Source organism: Antechinus flavipes, chromosome 4, assembly GCF_016432865.1.
Source record: "Antechinus flavipes isolate AdamAnt ecotype Samford, QLD, Australia chromosome 4, AdamAnt_v2, whole genome shotgun sequence".
NCBI classification, from domain to species: Eukaryota; Metazoa; Chordata; class Mammalia; order Dasyuromorphia; family Dasyuridae; genus Antechinus; species Antechinus flavipes.
The window spans coordinates 36961031-36978845 of NC_067401.1; the positions used below are offsets into that span (position 1 = coordinate 36961031).

The 17815-nt window shown below is 39.9% G+C and overlaps 1 protein-coding gene across 3 annotated transcripts in view; it reads left to right on the top strand.

The window, feature by feature from the left end:
• AP2B1 (adaptor related protein complex 2 subunit beta 1) overlaps positions 1-13520 on the top strand; it is a 120429-nt gene extending 106909 nt beyond the window's left edge. For all 3 annotated transcript variants that reach the window (XM_051992438.1, XM_051992437.1, XM_051992440.1), the window contains 2 exons: positions 4656-4810; positions 13056-13520. In XM_051992438.1, coding sequence (XP_051848398.1) covers positions 4656-4810; positions 13056-13130 — 230 coding nt within the window. In that variant the 3' untranslated portion in view covers positions 13131-13520. The remainder of the gene's footprint in view (positions 1-4655; positions 4811-13055) is intronic.
• Positions 13521-17815: the final 4295 nt, after the last annotated feature.

Here is a 17815-nt window from a genome sequence, read left to right on the forward strand (position 1 = left end):
GGTCCGAGACCATGCTTGGACCTTGACTTTAACTAGGTTATTTTATCTTGAAGAATAAACAAATAAGGGTCTACTTGGCCAAGACGTCATTCCAGTTTAATCATCACATAAAAGGAAGCTTATGGTGTCACAGGAATGTCAAGAGTACATCGCTCTTTAGATAAGTTTGCATTTCTTGCTGTTTTTTAGACACCTTGCACCATTTGAAAAAATTGATTTCCATGTTCCTGAACATGGAACAACTGTGCTTGTAAGGGGTCGGTTCCTTTTTTCTCTTACATGTAAATATTCACCTATATGTCATGAAGGAAGAAAGCCTTTACTATAAGCCCTTTTACTAACCTCCTTTGTCCTGGTGGTTTATTGCCTTCTGGAAAGCATAGAAATTAAATGATAATTTAGTTAGCTTGACTTGAATGTACTTTATGAAAATATTTGTTCTGGCTCAGAGTAGTAGGGGAAGAGGTAGTTTTAATTCCTTGTCCCCACCATAACTTATTCTTCATATAGATCCATTTATAAAATTACTCTGTAATCAGAATTTAATTTAGATTGGTAATTCAAATAGTGAGATGTTCTTTTTATCAGGTCATGGTTCTGTGCTTTATACTTACTAATGAACATTGAACTTGATGGAAAATGTAAATCTTTTGTCTAAAATAAATGACCCTACGGTCTACCTTAATTGTTGTCAACAAAAGTATGAATATTTGGGGGAGAAATGATATTAAAACCATAAGGGATTAAGGAACTTATTTTAGACATCTACCTTGTCTTGTTTCTCTGCTGAAACCACACTGCACAGCTGTTCAGTGGAAGCAGGGCTGGCTTCTGAGGTGGAGAAATTCCAAATGCAGCAAACTTAGACCCATTCAACTTCTGCCTGACTTACATGGCTGTTTGCCACATTTTCCAATTTTGGGAGGGGTGTGTGTGTGTGTGTGTGTGTGTGTGTGTGTGTGTGTTTTCTTATCTTCATAGGGAAGTCATGAGAAGTCTGCAGGCATTTCCTATAAAATAGGGTTTTGCTTGTGTGATGAAGATCCCTTGTTCATTTTTTGTTTCCCTAGGAAATGAATAGGAGTCTTAAAAGTTAGGAATGATTTTTCACAGTTTAAAAGAAACCCTGTCAAAAGGTAGAAGAAAAGAAGTAGCATTAATAAAACATCTAAAAATACACCACAGAGGAGCAGAAGGAAGTTCATTCAGTTTAGGACACTGTCAGACAGGGCATGTGGGTGTCTTACATTTTAATAGAGACTTTAAAAAAAAAAAAAAAAGGTCAAGTTGTACAAAATTAGGATTCATGGTATTAGATAGATTTCTCTTTTTATTATGTTCTGAGCATAAGGAAATATTTATCTTTGTTGATGAAGGGAGTTTATAGCAATAAAAAAGAACATTATTTTAAGAAATAAGAACAAAGCTTTGTGGATCCTACTTGAGCCAAACCTCAGCTGATAGAGTTGCCTTGCAGCCTGGCCAGAGCAGCTATCTCACTAGAAGATCATTTAAAATTACTCTTATCTGTCTTAAGTTGTAGATTCTGAAGTTCTGAACAATAGATGCTAAAAGAATGACCCTATTATGAGCCAGGTGGGACATTGAATTCCTAGGAATAGGCGATGGTTTGAATTTTCTGTTGCTTTTATCCTAGATTGTGTCTGTATGTAGGAAGATGTGATCATAATATGACTTAAACTATACTTGGGGGGGTAGAAGTTAAGATGATAGCTTTCATTCTTCTCTCCTCCCCCCAAAGTAAGAAAGAACAATAATGCTACTTGTAACTTCTCGCTTTGTCTCCTGGAATAGGAGTCCATCTTTATTCTTAAAAGTACTGCTTTTAGGATTAATGAAATCCCTGGATATAAAGGAGAAAAATCTGTACAGAAACTGTATGTGGAGAAAATAACATGAGCCTGAACGCCTGTGCTGCTCAAGCAATATTAGTGTGCATGTGTACCTGTGGGAGCACCTCCTGCAGAGTATGTATAGCTGCATCGTGCTTGCAGGGGGGTGTGCCAGATCTGGCAAAGATGCTGGCAAAGGTGCCATTCCCTTCTCTGGGGTATTAAGACAGAGGTCATCTGGTGCCTGAGGCCCAGATTTGAACGTGGTTCTTTTAGACTCTAGACCCAGGACTCTGTCTCCTGAGCCTCCTAACTGCCTCCACACTATGCTGGGTGTTTAATGCACATTGTGCAGAATGCATATTTGGGCATCACTCTTGGACCAATAAGAATTTCTTAGAAGATTCATTCAGTAATACTTACTGAAACCGTTGTGCTCAGCACTTGGAGAGATGCAAAGATCTGTCTTCAAAGAATTTACTTTCTCGTGTATTTGGGTAGAAGTGGCTGTAATTTTCTTTCAATCTCCCACAAGAACTAGACACCAGACTCAGTAGAAGCCCAGAGAGATCGTGACTGACAAGACCTTTGCTCATAAATCCACATGGTGGTTACCTTGTTCTCAGTCCATAGGGCTAGTTCAGTGCTCGGCATTAGAGTTAGACACAGAGAGGCTGCCTACTCCTACCATTAAGAAGAAAGGAGATTTTGAAATCTATTCATGCTTTGTAAATCTTTTCCTCTCTCCTTCCATCTTCTGGCAATCACAATATCTGGCTTTCCTTTGCCCCAGCCTCTTTGACCATTTTTTCCTGTGCTGGCTATATATTCATTCATTCCCTTGATGTAAGGTTGAGGTAAGGGAGTTGGAATATTCCTTGTTCCTCATTACCATTTTCAGGGCGCACCTCCATCTCTCTCCTCTACTGAGTTCCATATAATCTACATCTTCCATCCAACCAAAATTCTGGTAGCCATTGTCTTCAGAGCTATAGGACACCCCACTTCCTTCTTCTGGTTCAGTACCTAACTCCATCTTTCTCTCTTCCCCAATGCCTTCCCTCAGTCTAAAGGTTTTCAGCATACATATTGACTCTCTCCAAACACCTTTAGCATTGACTTCCTCAGGCTTCTCATTTCCCATGAATTACTCTTCCATCCCTCTGCAGCCACACACACAGATAGTTGTACCTTTGATCTAAATCACCTTTGATGTAAGTTGTACCTTTGATGTAATCACCCACAAATGCACTACCTCTCTGTTCAGAAATCTTAAAATATCTTTTTCTTTTCTTTTCTCAATAGTGTTTCATTTTTTTCTAAGTACATGTAAAAATAGTTTTCAACAATGGTTTTTGCAAGACTTTTATGTTCGAAATTTTTCTTCCTCCTCCCCATGACAGTAAGCAATCTAATATAGGTTAAACACGTGCAATTCTTTTAAACAAACCCCTCTACCTGCTCAGTCTCATTCCCTCCTCTCTATTCCAAGAGATTGTCCCTCTGTCACCCCACACTGTTGCTCATTTTCAGTCTCTCCTCTGTTGACCCATTCCTTTCTACCTATAAACATGCCCAGGTTTTCCCCAATTTAAAGACAACCCTCAAATCCTTTCATCCCCATTATTCCCTATATTTCTGTTGCTCTTTGTGGCTAAAATCCTTGAAAATGCCCTGTATAGTAGATTCCTCTAGGTTTTAGAGCTGCCATTCTTTCCTCTCTGACTGATCCTTCTCTATCTCTTTGGTTGGATTTTTCTCCAGATTACACCCTCTAACCTGTATGTCCTTCAGAGTTTTGTTCTGCATACTCTTCTTTTTCTAAAATAATTCATTTAGTGATCTCATCACTTTCCATGGATTTAATTGATATCTCCATGCTAATGATGCTCAGATCTACCTTTCCTGCCCCTGTTTCTCTCCTGACCTCCAGTCTCGTATCTTCAACTGTCGTCTCAACCTGGATGTCCACTGGACTCCAAAAAGAACTCATTATCTTTCCTCCTGTCACTTCCAAACTTCCTCATCACAATTGAGAGCAATACTATCCTCCCACTCCCTCAGTGTTATAACCTAGATGCCTCACTCTCAACCCCCTCTCCCCCATCCAATATGGTGCCAAGGTTTGTTGATTTCACTTTCTCAAATACACCCCCTTCTCTCCTGATACTGTCCCCACTCTGAGGCAGATCTCATCATCTTCCACCTGGACTGTTGCATGTTAGGAGCTCTTTCTACCCTTCTCCCCACTCCAATTCACTAACAAGATTTTCCTAAAACACAATTCTGACAGTGTCATCCCCTACTCAGTAAACTCCAGTAGCTCCTTGTCAAAATAGAAAATTCTTTGTTTTGTATTCAGAACCCCTCGCTTCCTGATTTTTTCTTCTCTTACTTTCCCCATAAACTTTGATCCAGTGAATTCACTGTTCCACAGACAAGATACCCCTTCTCTTGTCTTTGAACATTTTCTCTATCTTTCCTTATCCCTTTCTTTGTCTTCCTGGCTTCCTTCAAGTTTCAGCTAAAAATCCATCTTTTACATGATTCCACATGATCTTCTTGTTAGATTGTGAACCCCTTCAGGGCAGAGTCTTATCTTTTCCTTTTCTTTGTATCTCTCAATTCATGGCACATAACAGGTGCTTAATAAATGCTTATTGAGTGACTGATTTTACAGATATTAATGTGGCATTTGCTTCTCCTTTCATTGTCATCATTAGATATGAAAGGGGAGTGAGGAGGGACCATGTACTTCCTTAAAGGTTTTAAATGACTGTTGGAATTTCTCTTTGTTTCTAGACACTGTTTCCAGCAAACTGCAAAACAACAATGTTTATACTATTGCCAAGAGAAATGTGGAAGGGCAGGACATGCTGTACCAGTCCCTGAAACTCACTAATGGCATTTGGATACTGGCGGAGCTCCGTATCCAGCCAGGAAATCCTAACTACACGGTAAGTCTTGCCAGCCCTGCCAAAGAGGGAAAAGAGGTGTTTTGTTATCTTTCAGGAGATTCTGCCCTTTCCTCCTTTCAGCACAGACTGTCCACAAATCAGCAATCTAATTGGTAGCGCCAATGAATACTTAGAACACCTTCTAAATATCTTTCACTATGACCAGTTCTAAATAAGTTCCCAACCCAGTTGATTCCAAAAGGATGTGTGTTTACTCCCCATGAGGAGCTCATATCCCAAGAAAAGGATGGACACTCAAGTCTTTTTATCAACTTTACGACTTCCAATGTGTGTCACTTTATCACTGAATAGGGACAGGGTAATAGTTCATGGGGAGCTTTTATATGGAAAACTCCACAGTTTGAAATAAATGTTCTGATGAGACTTTGATCATGATGAACCACATATAAAATAGCACCTTCCTTCTTGCTATTTTCATCTGTGGCTGTAAAGTAGGATGTTATTTGTCTTATGCTATTGTCCTGACTCCTTTACTTCCTTAGTCACCAGATGCAACTGTGTTATTCAATACAACTGGGACTGTCTCGTCAAACTCTGAATCTTTTACTTAATTATTTGTAAACTAAATAGTTTTAGGATTCTCCCAGAAGTGGTCATTCTCTCCTGTCCAGCCCAACCAATTTCTCTCATTGCAGAACACTGTCTCTAACTCAAAAGGGAAGCTCTTCCTTTCTTTAGTTGTTTCTAGTGAGGGTTTCTTTATGTAATTTGAAAACCAGTTGTATAAACTTTTTACTATATGATTTACTATATTTCAGCAGTTTTCAAAACTGCTGGTTTATATTATGAGAAAGAGAGACAGAGCGAGAGGGAGGAGAGAAACAGACACAAAGAGAAAGACAGACACAGAGAAGAGATGAGACACACATCTTACCTTGACTAGCTCTATCAACATAGCAGCATCATGATATCTTTAGCCTGTGGAAGATATTTACCCCCTTACTCCTAATTTTTTTTTTTTATTATTGACTTAACAAATATCAGGAAACATCATTTATATATGCAAATAATAGGGGAAAAAACCATGTATGAACCTGCGCTCTTTGATTAAAGTTTTTGTTGAACTTGACACGCTAGTACCAACGATGCCTTGCTTGTCTGTGATCCCTTCTGAATTTCTTTTCACTCTCTTTGTATTTTTTTAATTTCATTGACACTTTTCCTTTTGGATGGCTATCATTCCCTATGTACCTCTCCAGTTAAATTATATCAGGCAAATAGATACGTGTTCTTCCTTGTAATAAATTAGGAAGTAAGCAAAGCAGAATTGCACACTGACATGTCTAAAAGTGTGTGTCTCTTTCTGCACTGACTGTCCATCACTACTTTGCTGAGAAGTCAGTTGCTTCATCATCAGTTTTCTGGAGTCATGGTTGGTCATTGCATTATTCTAAATTGTTGTCTTTCAAAATTGTTACTCTTTACAATGTTGTAGTAATTGTATAAATTGTTCTTCTGGTCTTGCTCACATCATTCTACATCTGTTCATACTCTTCTAAGCTTTTCTGAATCCATGCCTTTTTTCATTTTTATAATATAATAATATTCTATTAAATTCATGTAATATAAATTGTTTAACCATTCCTCAGTTAATGGGCACTTATCTTTTTTCCACATCTCTGTTATAACAAAAAGGTGTTGTTATAAATATTTATGTTCATGTGGATCCTTTCCTTCTGTCTCTGTTCTTGCTAAGGTATTGACTATTGGGACCACTGGGGCAAAAGAGGTTTTGAATTGTTTTGCAGAGTTGTTGGACGAGTTCACGCTTCTAGTTAGTGAATCAGTCAGCATTTGTTTATTTATTTTTAAATTTTTAATAGTATTTTATTTTTCCAAATATATGTAGAGATGGTTTTTAGCATTTACCTTAGCAAAATCTTGTGTTCCAAATTTTTACCCCCTTCTCTTCTCCTCCATCCTCCCCCTCCCCAGGACAGCAAAAGATACAATATAGGTTAAACTTGTGCAGTACTTCTAAACTTATTTCTGTATTCATGATGTTGCATCAGATCGAAAGGAAAAACAAATAGCAACCAAAGATGAAAATATTGTGCTTTGATCCACAGTTCTCTCCCTGGATGCGGGTGGCTCTTTCCATTACACATCCATTGGAATTGTCTTGAAACCTCTCAATCAGCATTTATTAAGCCCCTACTATGTGCCAGGCACTGTGTTAAGTGCTGGCAATTCAAAGAAAGTCAAAAAACAACCTCTGCTCTCAAAGAGCTCACAGTCTCTAACATGGAAGACAACATGTAAACAACTGTGCAGACAAGATGTATGGGATAAATTGAAGGTAATTTCAGAAGGAAGGCAATAAGATTCAGGGGGTTAGGAAAGGCTTCTTGCAGAAAACAGAACTTTTTTAGTTTCTCCCCCTCTTCCAAGTGAGTAACCAAAACATACAAAACTCATTACAAATATGAAATCATGCAAATAGATTTCTGCCATGTTCCCAAAAAAGAAAGTAAAAAAGGTGAGACTAGCTGAGACTTGAAAGAAGCCAGTATAGCTAAGAAGTGGAGCTGGAGACCACATTCTAGATGTGGAACACTCCTGATGATTAGTAAAAATGAGCAATGAGAGGGTTCTGGAACATGTGGAAGGATATGAGGGAGGTCTGAGAAGACTGAAAACATAGGAAGAGTCCAGGTGATGGAGGTTTGAACAGCTAAAGGGATCTATATTGGATCCTGCTGATTAAAAGGGAGCCATTGGGGTTTAGTAAATAGTGATATAGTTAGGTCTGTTTTTTAGGAAGTTCAGTTTGATGGTGGCGTGGGGAGAGACATGTTAAAGAATGGCAAGGGGGCTTGTCTTTTTGAGTTGCCATATATTCCAGAAACCCTGGACCTGAAGGCCCTTGACCATATCAAGAATAAAGCCTCAAGCTGACATCATTTGTTGTTTGCACCCCAAGCTAGATTAGATTCCCTATATGTGTCTTTAGGAGTCAAGACACAGACTTGAGGCAGTGAGAGCAACCTAGCTAAGGTAAGGAGGGCCTGTATCAGAGTGTTGGCAGCACACATACAGAGGAGATATTACAAAGACAAAATTAACAGGCCTTAGCAGCGATTGGATAGGAGTTAGGAGAAGGGGTTGTGTGAGAGAATGCGTTGAGGCTGACATTATCATTGCAGACCTGGGTAACCAGGAAGAGGTAAGAGTTGGGAGGGTAGAAAGGAAGATAATGAGTTCAGTTGAGTTTAAGATGTATATAGTACATCCAGTTTGAGGTGTCTCATAGGCAGTTGGATATGTGTAACTAGAGGCAGGGGAGGGAGGAGAGAAAGACAGAGAGAAATTGAGATTATATAATAAGATGTGTCTGCATAGAAATAATCATTGAAATCATGGGAGCCGATGAAATTATTAATTGAAACAATATATAGAGAAAAGAAGGCCTAGGACAGGGCCTTAGAGAACTTCAATCACCAGTGCTACATTAGTGTTCCCAACCTCCCATCATCCCTCCAGCGATTATTTTCCTTTCTTGCCAATCAAATGGGTATGAAATGGAACCTCAGAGCTGTTTAAATGAATTTCTCTTATTAACAATGACTTAGAAAATTTTTTTCAAATGATTGTTGATAGCATTATAGTTTCCTTTAAAAAAAAAAAAACTAAAAAACTAATCCTTATCTATCATTGCTCATTCTACAACATGGGGTCATGAAAACCAAAGTACGCTTTCATAATAAAACTTTTCCTCATTGAAACAGTTTTATAGATAGCACTTACATTGCTAAACTAGCTCATTAAAACCTATAATGTAGTTGAACTATACTAATAGAATTGCCCTGAATCCTAGATCTAGGGAGATGAGGAACTATGTAGATGAATGGAAGAGAGAAGGCTGCCTTCCTAGATCTAGGAATAACTATAAAACAACCTTTTGCTTCCATGTCTGTATCTCCTTTTAAATCTCTTAGGGAAGTACCTTCCAATATTATACACACGCATACCCTTTCATATACCCTCAGAGCTCTGATTTCCTTAGTGCTACTGACTTCAGCTAGATATTATTCGCACTAATATATGAATAAATTGAGGACCTTATAACCCTTCTCAAGATTAATTACATTTCTAAAAAAAAGGAAATTTTTGAAAGGCTGATGAACCCCAGCAGCATTGTAGCCCTCCAGAATAGGCCACATGGAATGACTATTAGGGAAACTGCCAACCTCTAGTCTTCCATTTCTCTTTTTCTCAACTATAAGTTCTTTAAAAATGTATTAAACTTATTGAGCAAGAAAGTCAAGTTGGCTGTCATTTGGATCCACAGTAGGTTGATTCTAGAACTTGGATCAAAGTAAAGGTCCACATCATAGCTATTTCTTTTCTGTGTTTAGATTAATCTTGATTTTTACGATGCTTATAATACCTCTTTTTGAAAAAACATTTTGAGAATCTTCCCCGGGTTTGTATTTTAAACAGAAGGCTCTTTTGATTCAAGAGAATCAAATTTTTTTAAAAATATGGATATCCAATGTGTTCATTGTTGTGGTGAAAAACAAAGATTGGGGGGAAGAGGGAGAAGAATAGATAAGTATTAAGTTTTCTTTTGTGCCTTAATATGCAGAGATACACACACACACACACACAACCTTAGGCTGTGGGCAGACATTTCTGTCTTATTAATAACCATTCATATTTGTGCCAATTTTGGGGTTTGAGTATTCTGGAAGGCTTGGTGATTTGCCCCACTATCCCTGTGAGATTAAGTCATGCAAGGGTTCAGGTTAAATGACCTGACCATGTGATTATGGGTATGTCTGTATCCCTGATCTACATTTTTCTTATTTGTAAAATAGAGACATAATAGCACCCATCTCAAAAGGTCGTTCTTGTGGTCAAATGAGATAGAATGCTTGTCAAACATTTTGCAAAGGTTAAAATCATGTATAAATCTTTATTACCCTTTCATTATAGTTATTTTCACAACTGCTAAGTATTATAATCAAGTCTCCTACCTTCACATATAGTCCACTTTCTACTCTTACTACATTGTGTCTGTAATGCCCTTTATCTCTTTATCCAGGGCTTTCTCAGTCAACAAGTTCAAAGGAAGTTTAATGTACCAAAGGGGCACATGAGACTTCTCATCACATGCTTGAAAAGCTCTTCTGTAGAAGAGAAATTAAATTTGCATGTGACTTAAAAGGATTAGGGCAGAGAATTTATAGGGAAGCATCTTTTGGTTCAACATAAAGAACTTTGACAGAGAGTTATCCTGTGTCTGCTTGAATACTTCCAGAGATGGGGAGCTTACCACTTTGTATGGGAATAGCTAGCTTCTGTATGGGAAAGTTCTCAAAGTGTTACAGAAGAGATTCTGAGGTTGACTCAACTGGCTTCTTTCAACTTTGAAGCTTTGATCCTAAGCGAATGAGTTTCTTTCTAAGCCATTATTACTCCTTATTAATTGTTGTTTTTCTCCTATTCTTTCAGTAAATTTATAAGGCTCTGGGTTTAAATAATGCTTTTCTATTGAAAAAATTGCTTTGTATCTACAGTTTCCACAGGAACTTGATATTGAAACAGACCATAGAAACTGGAAACACTTTGGCATGAATGTAGTTGCTAGGTAGGGAAAAACATCAATTGGAAAACTTTTATCTTTACCTCAGATTTCTGGTCAAGGATTTGGTATCCAAGATATGTAATATAGTAAGGTACCACAAAGATGTGAGACTAGAAGTCATTGGCCAGAGGTCATAAAACATGAATAAGCAATTCTCAGAAAAATTGCAAACTATTAACAACCATATGAAAAAATGCTTCAGATCACTAATAAATGTGAGGAATGAAGAACAGAATAGCACTGTTTCACCTTATACCCACCAATTGGCAAAGATGACAAGAATTGAGGATTTTGTTGGCAGGGCTACAGAAAGACTGGCACATCTGTCATCCTTGGTAATGCTGTGAGTTAATCTGATCGTTCCGGAAAATTGGAATTAGACTTAAAAGATTGCCCTCCATTTCCCAATTGATAAATGGTCAAAGGATATGAACTTGCAGATTTCAGAAGAAGAAATTAAAACCATCTATAGTCATAAGAAAAAATGGTCTAAGTCACTATAGAGAAATGCAAATTTAAAGAATTCTGAGGTAGCACAGGAAAAGATAATGAGGAATGGTGGAAGAGATGTTGAAAAACTGGAACAATAATGCATTGTTGCTGGAGTTGAACTGATCTAGCCATTCTAGAGAGCAATTCGGAACTGTGTCCAAAGGGCTATCAAACTGCATTTGATCCAACAGTGCTACTATTGACTCTGTATATCAGAGAGGTCATAAAAGAGGGAAAAGGACCCACGGGTGCAAAAATGTTTTTTTGTCAGCTCTTTTTTGTAGTAGCAGGAATTGGAAATCGAGTGGATGCCCATCAACTGGGGAATGGCCGAACAAATTGTGGTATATGAATGTAATGACATACTTTTGCTTTATAGAAATGATAAACAGGAGCAGCTAGGTGGCACATTGGATAGAGCACCAGTCCTGAAGTCAGGAGGACCTGAGTTCAAATCTGGTCTCAGACACTTAACACTTCCTGGCTGTGTGACCCTGGGTAAATCCCCCATTTGTCGCAGCCAAAAAAAAAAAAAAAGAAGACGAAAAAGAGATGATGAACAGGCTGATTTCAGAAAAGCCTGAAAAGACTTAGATGAACTGATGCTAAGTGAAATGAGCAGAATCAAGAGAACATTGTACACAGTAACAGCAACACTATGTGGTGATCAAGATTTGGTTCTGCTCAGCAGTACAGTGATCCAAGACAGTTCCAATAGACTTTAGACAGAAAATGTCACCCGCTTTCAGAGAAGGAACTATGGAGACTGAATGTCTGCATACTGTTTTCATTTTTTTTTTCTTTCTTGTAGTCTTTCCCTTTTGTTCTTATTTTTCTTTCTCAATATAAATAATATAGAAATGTGTTTAAAATAATTGTACATGTATAACCTATATCATTGCTGTCTTGAGAAGGCAAGGGGGAAATTTTGGAACTCAAAAAGTTTAACAAAAATGAATGTTAAAGACTGTCTTTACTTGTAATTGGAGAAAATAAAATACTATTAGATGAAAAAAGAGTACCCCTCAATGTCCATCTCCTATGACCCATAGGATGTCTTGCTAGGAGTCAGAAAGTTAAAAATGAGAATTAACACATAAACCAATTTCATTTTTTTGTTGATTTTTTGGGGGGGTTTTGCCTATTGCTTGAGAAATGGATAAACATTTGTGGATGTACATGAAAATAAGGGAATAGTGCTGGGCCATAGTAACAAGAATGAGGAATTCAGGGAAGACTTACATGATTGATTACAATGAAGTCAACAGAGTGAGGAAAATTATACACAATGTAAGCAGGAATAAAAACTACAATTGAATACTCTGTCATCACAAAGAATAAGCTTGATACCCAAGAGATGAGAAAATATGTTCTTCCTCCTCCTCATTCCAGAATATCTAATATTGCATAGGCTGTTTTTGATGTGTAGTTTATATGAACTACTTTGCTTTATTTTTTCCTCTTTTTAAATCTTTGTTACCAGGAGTTGGCTAACTTGAGGGTGTGTTCAGAAATGAAGTTGAAAACAAAATATATTAATAAAAAAAATAGAATTGGAAAAAAGTGCTTTGAAGCTTATATGATATCCTTGTGAAATAGTAATTAATGATTATGTGGCTGTGAGCAATTTTATTTTCTCATCCCCTATTTTTGATGTAGCATACTCTATAGTATATCTTGTCTTCCTTTTTCACTTCCTTAGTTAATTTTCAGCACTTCATTTGGGAACTTTTTCTTTTACAATGATTCTTTACTGGCTAAAGAGGTTTATCGTAGGATCCCAACACAACTCTATCTACATAGGATCCTAGCCTCAGCCATTTTATTGGATGAGACTGAGTGGTTCAAGATCACAAGGTCATAAGTGTCCAACTTGGCATTTGAATCCAGTCTTCTGATTCCAGGGCCTTTGTACTTTCTATCATGCCCTCCTAGGTTTATGCTACTGTCATAGTTGCCATTTAACTTAAGACAAAGTTCCAAAATTGAGATTGACTTAATGTAAACAATCTCATTGTTAAGATATTACAGCAATTAGTGACAACTCTCTTGTTAGAAACATGCGTGGGGAGGCTCAACCTTCTTTAGGTTATAGCCAGTTTCCATGCTAATCAGTCATCTTTCTCCTGTTTTCTTCCACAGCTGTCTCTGAAGTGTCGAGCTCCTGAAGTCTCCCAGTACATCTACCAAGTCTATGATGGAATTTTGAAAAACTAAAAGACTAATGGAGGCTCCTTACCGCCCCTGCCATCTGTGCAGAACTAAGAACTCTTTAACTGGAAGCAATTGTGTTGATGTGTAGACTCTTGAGTCCAAACCACCCTGACCCACCAAGGTAGTGAATAGTGTACTAATGTGTACTAATGTTAGGACACAACCCTCTGGATAGTTTTACCTGCCCACAAAAGTCTGTAAGCCCTGCTACAGCCACTCCCAGCCTCCATCACCTGTGAGCTTCTCCATCCTGTGCCAATGGCTAGTGTTTTCTAAACCTGCGTTAGGGCCTAGTGTGTTATTTTGTAATCGAAAACTTACTTCAAAAATCCAAAAAAAGAAAAAAAAAGGGGAAAAAACCTGTTTATTAAAACAAGGAAACGTATCATCGAATCATGAATTGCACTTTATTATTTTCTATTTTTTATACATATTGGAAATTGTATAGGAAATTTTTTTTGTTAGTGTAACAAGTTGGAAAGGCAAAAAACAGCTGCCCCTTGGTAATTGAACAAATCTTGAGGAGGGGTAGAGCCTGAGTCACAGTTGCCATTCTCGATGTTCAGCATGTTTCAAAAGCTACTTCATCCCTGATTAATTGAATTTCTAGTGATTTTTTTGGAGAAAGTCTGTCCCTCTCTGCTTCAGGCAGTATGCTTTCCCTGATTTTGTTTTCCCCAAATTGTTTTGCTTTTGGACGAGCTGATCTCCTTTAGTGATTCCAGGTTGCTGGAGATTGAGGAGGGGATCCCTGATACCTCTCTGCCACAGAGAGAGACAGAAATGCAGCTGTCAGCCTTGGCAGTCATTGTGTGAAAATAAGTAAAGGCTCTCTGCTCTGTCCCAGGGCCAGATGGTAGGTCTCATTCCCTGGAATCCTCCAATTAGATGGGATTGAACCTGGATGATCCCTTTGATTTTATAGCTGTATAAACAGGCTCATGTAGGAAAGGGTTGCTTTGTGGCAAAGTGAGGGCTGAAGTTTGGACCTTTGGGGCCCCCTTCTTGCACGCCATTCCCCTGCCTTTCACCTCTTCTGCTTTCTGTCTCCTCCTCTGTGCCTGTCTGTGTTCTCTGTGCTGACCTTAGCACCCACTTCAGTCCAGTAGCTTTGCTGATGCCTGGGAGTCATGTGAAGGATCCTGCTATAAAGTAGATATCACAAAGGAAGTAGCCCTCCCCCCCCTCCCTTAAGTGCTCTAGAACTGCACAACCTGGGCCCAGCTCTTTATCCTGCTCACCTTCAGCACCTCATTTCTGTGGACAGTTTAGAATTGGCTTAGAAGGGGTTGTCAGTTTTTATCACTACACAGCATCCCGGGAGCTTCCCCTGACTCTTCTTTGTGTTTGGACGTAATGTTTTGAAGGATGTTACGACACCTGGAACACTAACTTTGTTTCATTATTTGCTTCTCTGGGGGTTTGCCCTGGCTTGGCCCTTTTACAGTTAATCCCTACAGCATCATCCTGGATCTGTGGGTGCCACTGGCCAATTCCAATCTTATCTAGTATTTCCTGTGCCCTAGGGCCCTATTGGAGCCTCAGAAAAGGATTCTTTCTTAGACCCTCCTGAGCAGACCTCAGATACTTTAAGACTGAAGACCACCGGTCCCATTGCTCTCTGCCTCACCCTGTCAACTCTCAAATTCTGGGGATTCCTGTCAACCTCAGGCAGTGGTCCATAATGGACCCCCTAGATGGCCCCGATTGCTGGTTGTGCATGATCAAATAAGCTTGGCTTTAGGGACCAGACAGGAAGTAGGAGGCCCACCATCATCTTATGTGCTCTAGGCCTCCCACAGCCCAGATTCTGCACCGTGTGAGGTGTGCCTGGCTCAGACCATTGGTAGGTCTTGGAGCGGCACCCCCTGACCAGCTTTAAGGCCTTGGGAAAACCCAAGCAGAAGTCATGGAGAGCATCCCTCCTGGCACCTGGCAGCAGCTGGTAACCGCTGGTGTTGGGGAAAGGTACGAAGGGAGCAGGGAGGGTCAGTGCAGTTGTCTCCAGGTTCGTCAGAAGCGGAGACCAAGAAGGATCACAAGGTCGCTAAATTGGTAAAGCGAGGGAAGCCAGAGTAGAGGTGATGAAACGGTCTGCTGAGAAATGCCGGCTCTGGGCCAGTGAGGAGGTGTTCAGGGGAAGGGGGTGGACAGAAGGCTCTGAGGATGTGGGCCTCTGTCCTAGGATGGGAAGGCCAGTAGTGCTTACAGTCACTGTCAGGCATGGCGGAGACACTCCCGGGGCCAAGCGGAATGAGCCATCCAGGGACATCTTGGGTCCCTATGGCACCTCTCAAGCAATCCCTACTCATGGAGCATCATCTCTCCAACTCTCTCTGAGAGGGAAACTGATGTTAACCAGCTCTATCTACACTCTTCCCCTGTAGTGCATTTGGACCATGCCAGACGTGTGTGTGTGTGTGTGTGTGCGCGCGTGTGCCTGCATGTGTCTGTCTGTCTGGCATGAATTCAGGAGGGAAAGGAAAACCAACACCCAGAATTATTTTGCTGTCCAGAGGTTCCTTCAAGTGTCTCCCCTCCTGGGCCTGGACTTTGTGTATGTCTGTTCTGTGAAGTTTGAAGCTGTGGAAACAGGCAGGGTGGGGGTTGGGAATGGGGATGAATACACCACCCTATGAATGCTTATCATTCCTTGTTGAAATCTTGGGGAGGGGGGAGGGAGGAACTTGCCCTGGTGTCCTTGTCAATAAAGTAATTTACACAAAATAAAGTATGGTTTATACTTTGTTTTTTGAGCTGAAGCACTTGTAGAAAAGTCATCTTCCTCACCCTCCTGAAACTCTTTTCTTTATTCCCTGTCCTCTTGGGCCGTGTCCCTGGGCAGCAGTTGCTACTCAGACATATCTGATATTGGAGTGATGAGAATTCACAGGTTTTTGAAACCTCTCCTGGCAGCCCTTGAAAACCAAATCCTCCCCACAACTGCATCCACCCACAAGCCAGTGAGCAATTAGGGGATGAGTCTCTACCTATCTGATCAGCTTCCTCTGCCCTTATTCCTTGCCAGTCTCAAACACCCCAGCCCCCAAAACACCCAGATTGCTCCAAGGGCATCTGCCCAACAAGGGCAGCTGCTTCCTTTCCTGCTCCAAGGCAGGCAGCCAGGGAAGCAGAGGGGTAGAGAGAGCCTTAGGGGCTGGAACCACTGCCACTTGAGGGGCCTTCTGTTGCTCTGCCCCAAAACAGCTTCAGCTTCCTGCCTTCCTGTCCATCCCACTGATTTCTCAGGTTTTGAAGTAGGTCATACTGATATACCTCACAAAACAGATCTTAGCCTCTATCTTATTTCAGAATACATGGGAATGCTGGTTTGCAAGCCCAGAATCTGGCCTCATGGTAGTGGGGGATTCTAGGGTAAAATGTCAGAGTAACCCTTGGATATTTCCCTTTGTGTGTATATTCCCTGTTCTCTGAAGAAATAGCCATTCAAACTCCTTGTAAATCAAGGGTTCTTAAGCTTAAAAGTCTGCTTTTTAAAAGCATTTTGATAACTACGTTTCAATAAAATTGGTTTCCTTTCCAATAATATTATAAATTTTAAAAACATTCTGAGAAAAGGTCCGTAGGTTTTAGTAGATTGCTAACAACATTCATGACACAAAAAAAGGTGAAGAACTGACAGAAATGAAGGCTACCTGAAGAATATGATAGTGATACTGGAAGATGAGAATCCATGAGTTTGGTCCCTAGATGTGTCACAGTTTTCCCAGTTGTGTTGGTGAAGTTGGCAAAGAGAAATAGAGGGTCTTTCTGGTTCTTGGTAGTGTTCTCTGGACCAGCAGTTCAAAGAAAGACCAAACCATGTGGCCTCCAGCTCAGACTACGTGGGAGTATCTGGTATCATTTTAAAAATGAGTAGTTCTTGAAACATTTGGAAAAAGATTCTACCTGTTGGCTCACTTTCTCCAAAACCACTTCATAGGAAAACTGGTAGAGATCAGTCCATCCCAGTCCCCTTTGCCATATGTAGAGAATTAAAAGTTGTTTGTCTCACAAAGGAAGTCAGGAGCTGGGCAGGCACCCAGTATTCAAGGTAACAGTTGTATTTCACCCCTTGTTATCAGAACAGTAATTGGGGAAGTCCCAAGATCAAAAGTAAACAGGCAGGAAAGCAGCTAAGGAGTCCCACCCCAGCTCTTCCATGACTGCTTTTTCTGGCTTCTGGGAGGGGCCCAGATTTCTTTTTCCCCACCACCCCCAGCTCCAGCAGGCAAGAGCCTGTTTATTTTAATACCTGGTGTGGTACTCAGAAAAGATAACACCTCCCCCGTTGTTACCCATTTCTAGCTCCTGAACGCTAATCCTAGAATCCTAACCAACCCCCGGACAATAATATTAGCTACAAGGATGTTTCTTGAAAAGTTTCCGAATCGGCTTCAAACTCTTATTTAGTTTATGACCTGGCATCCATAAAGCTGCCAACAAAAAAAAACCTGAGAAAATTTCTGTTTCTATAAAATGAGGAGGGTGGGATCGCGAGGGTACAAGTGTACACGATCTCTATGGTTGATTTCAGGTCTAAATTCTAGTAACCTTGGAGACATTAGTAGTTCTTAATCCGGGGGTCCAAACTTTCAGGAGAGTCCACACACAGATTTCAGGGATCTGAGAATTTGGATAGGGAAAAATCTGCACTTTACCACTATCGTTTTTAAAAACATTTCCTT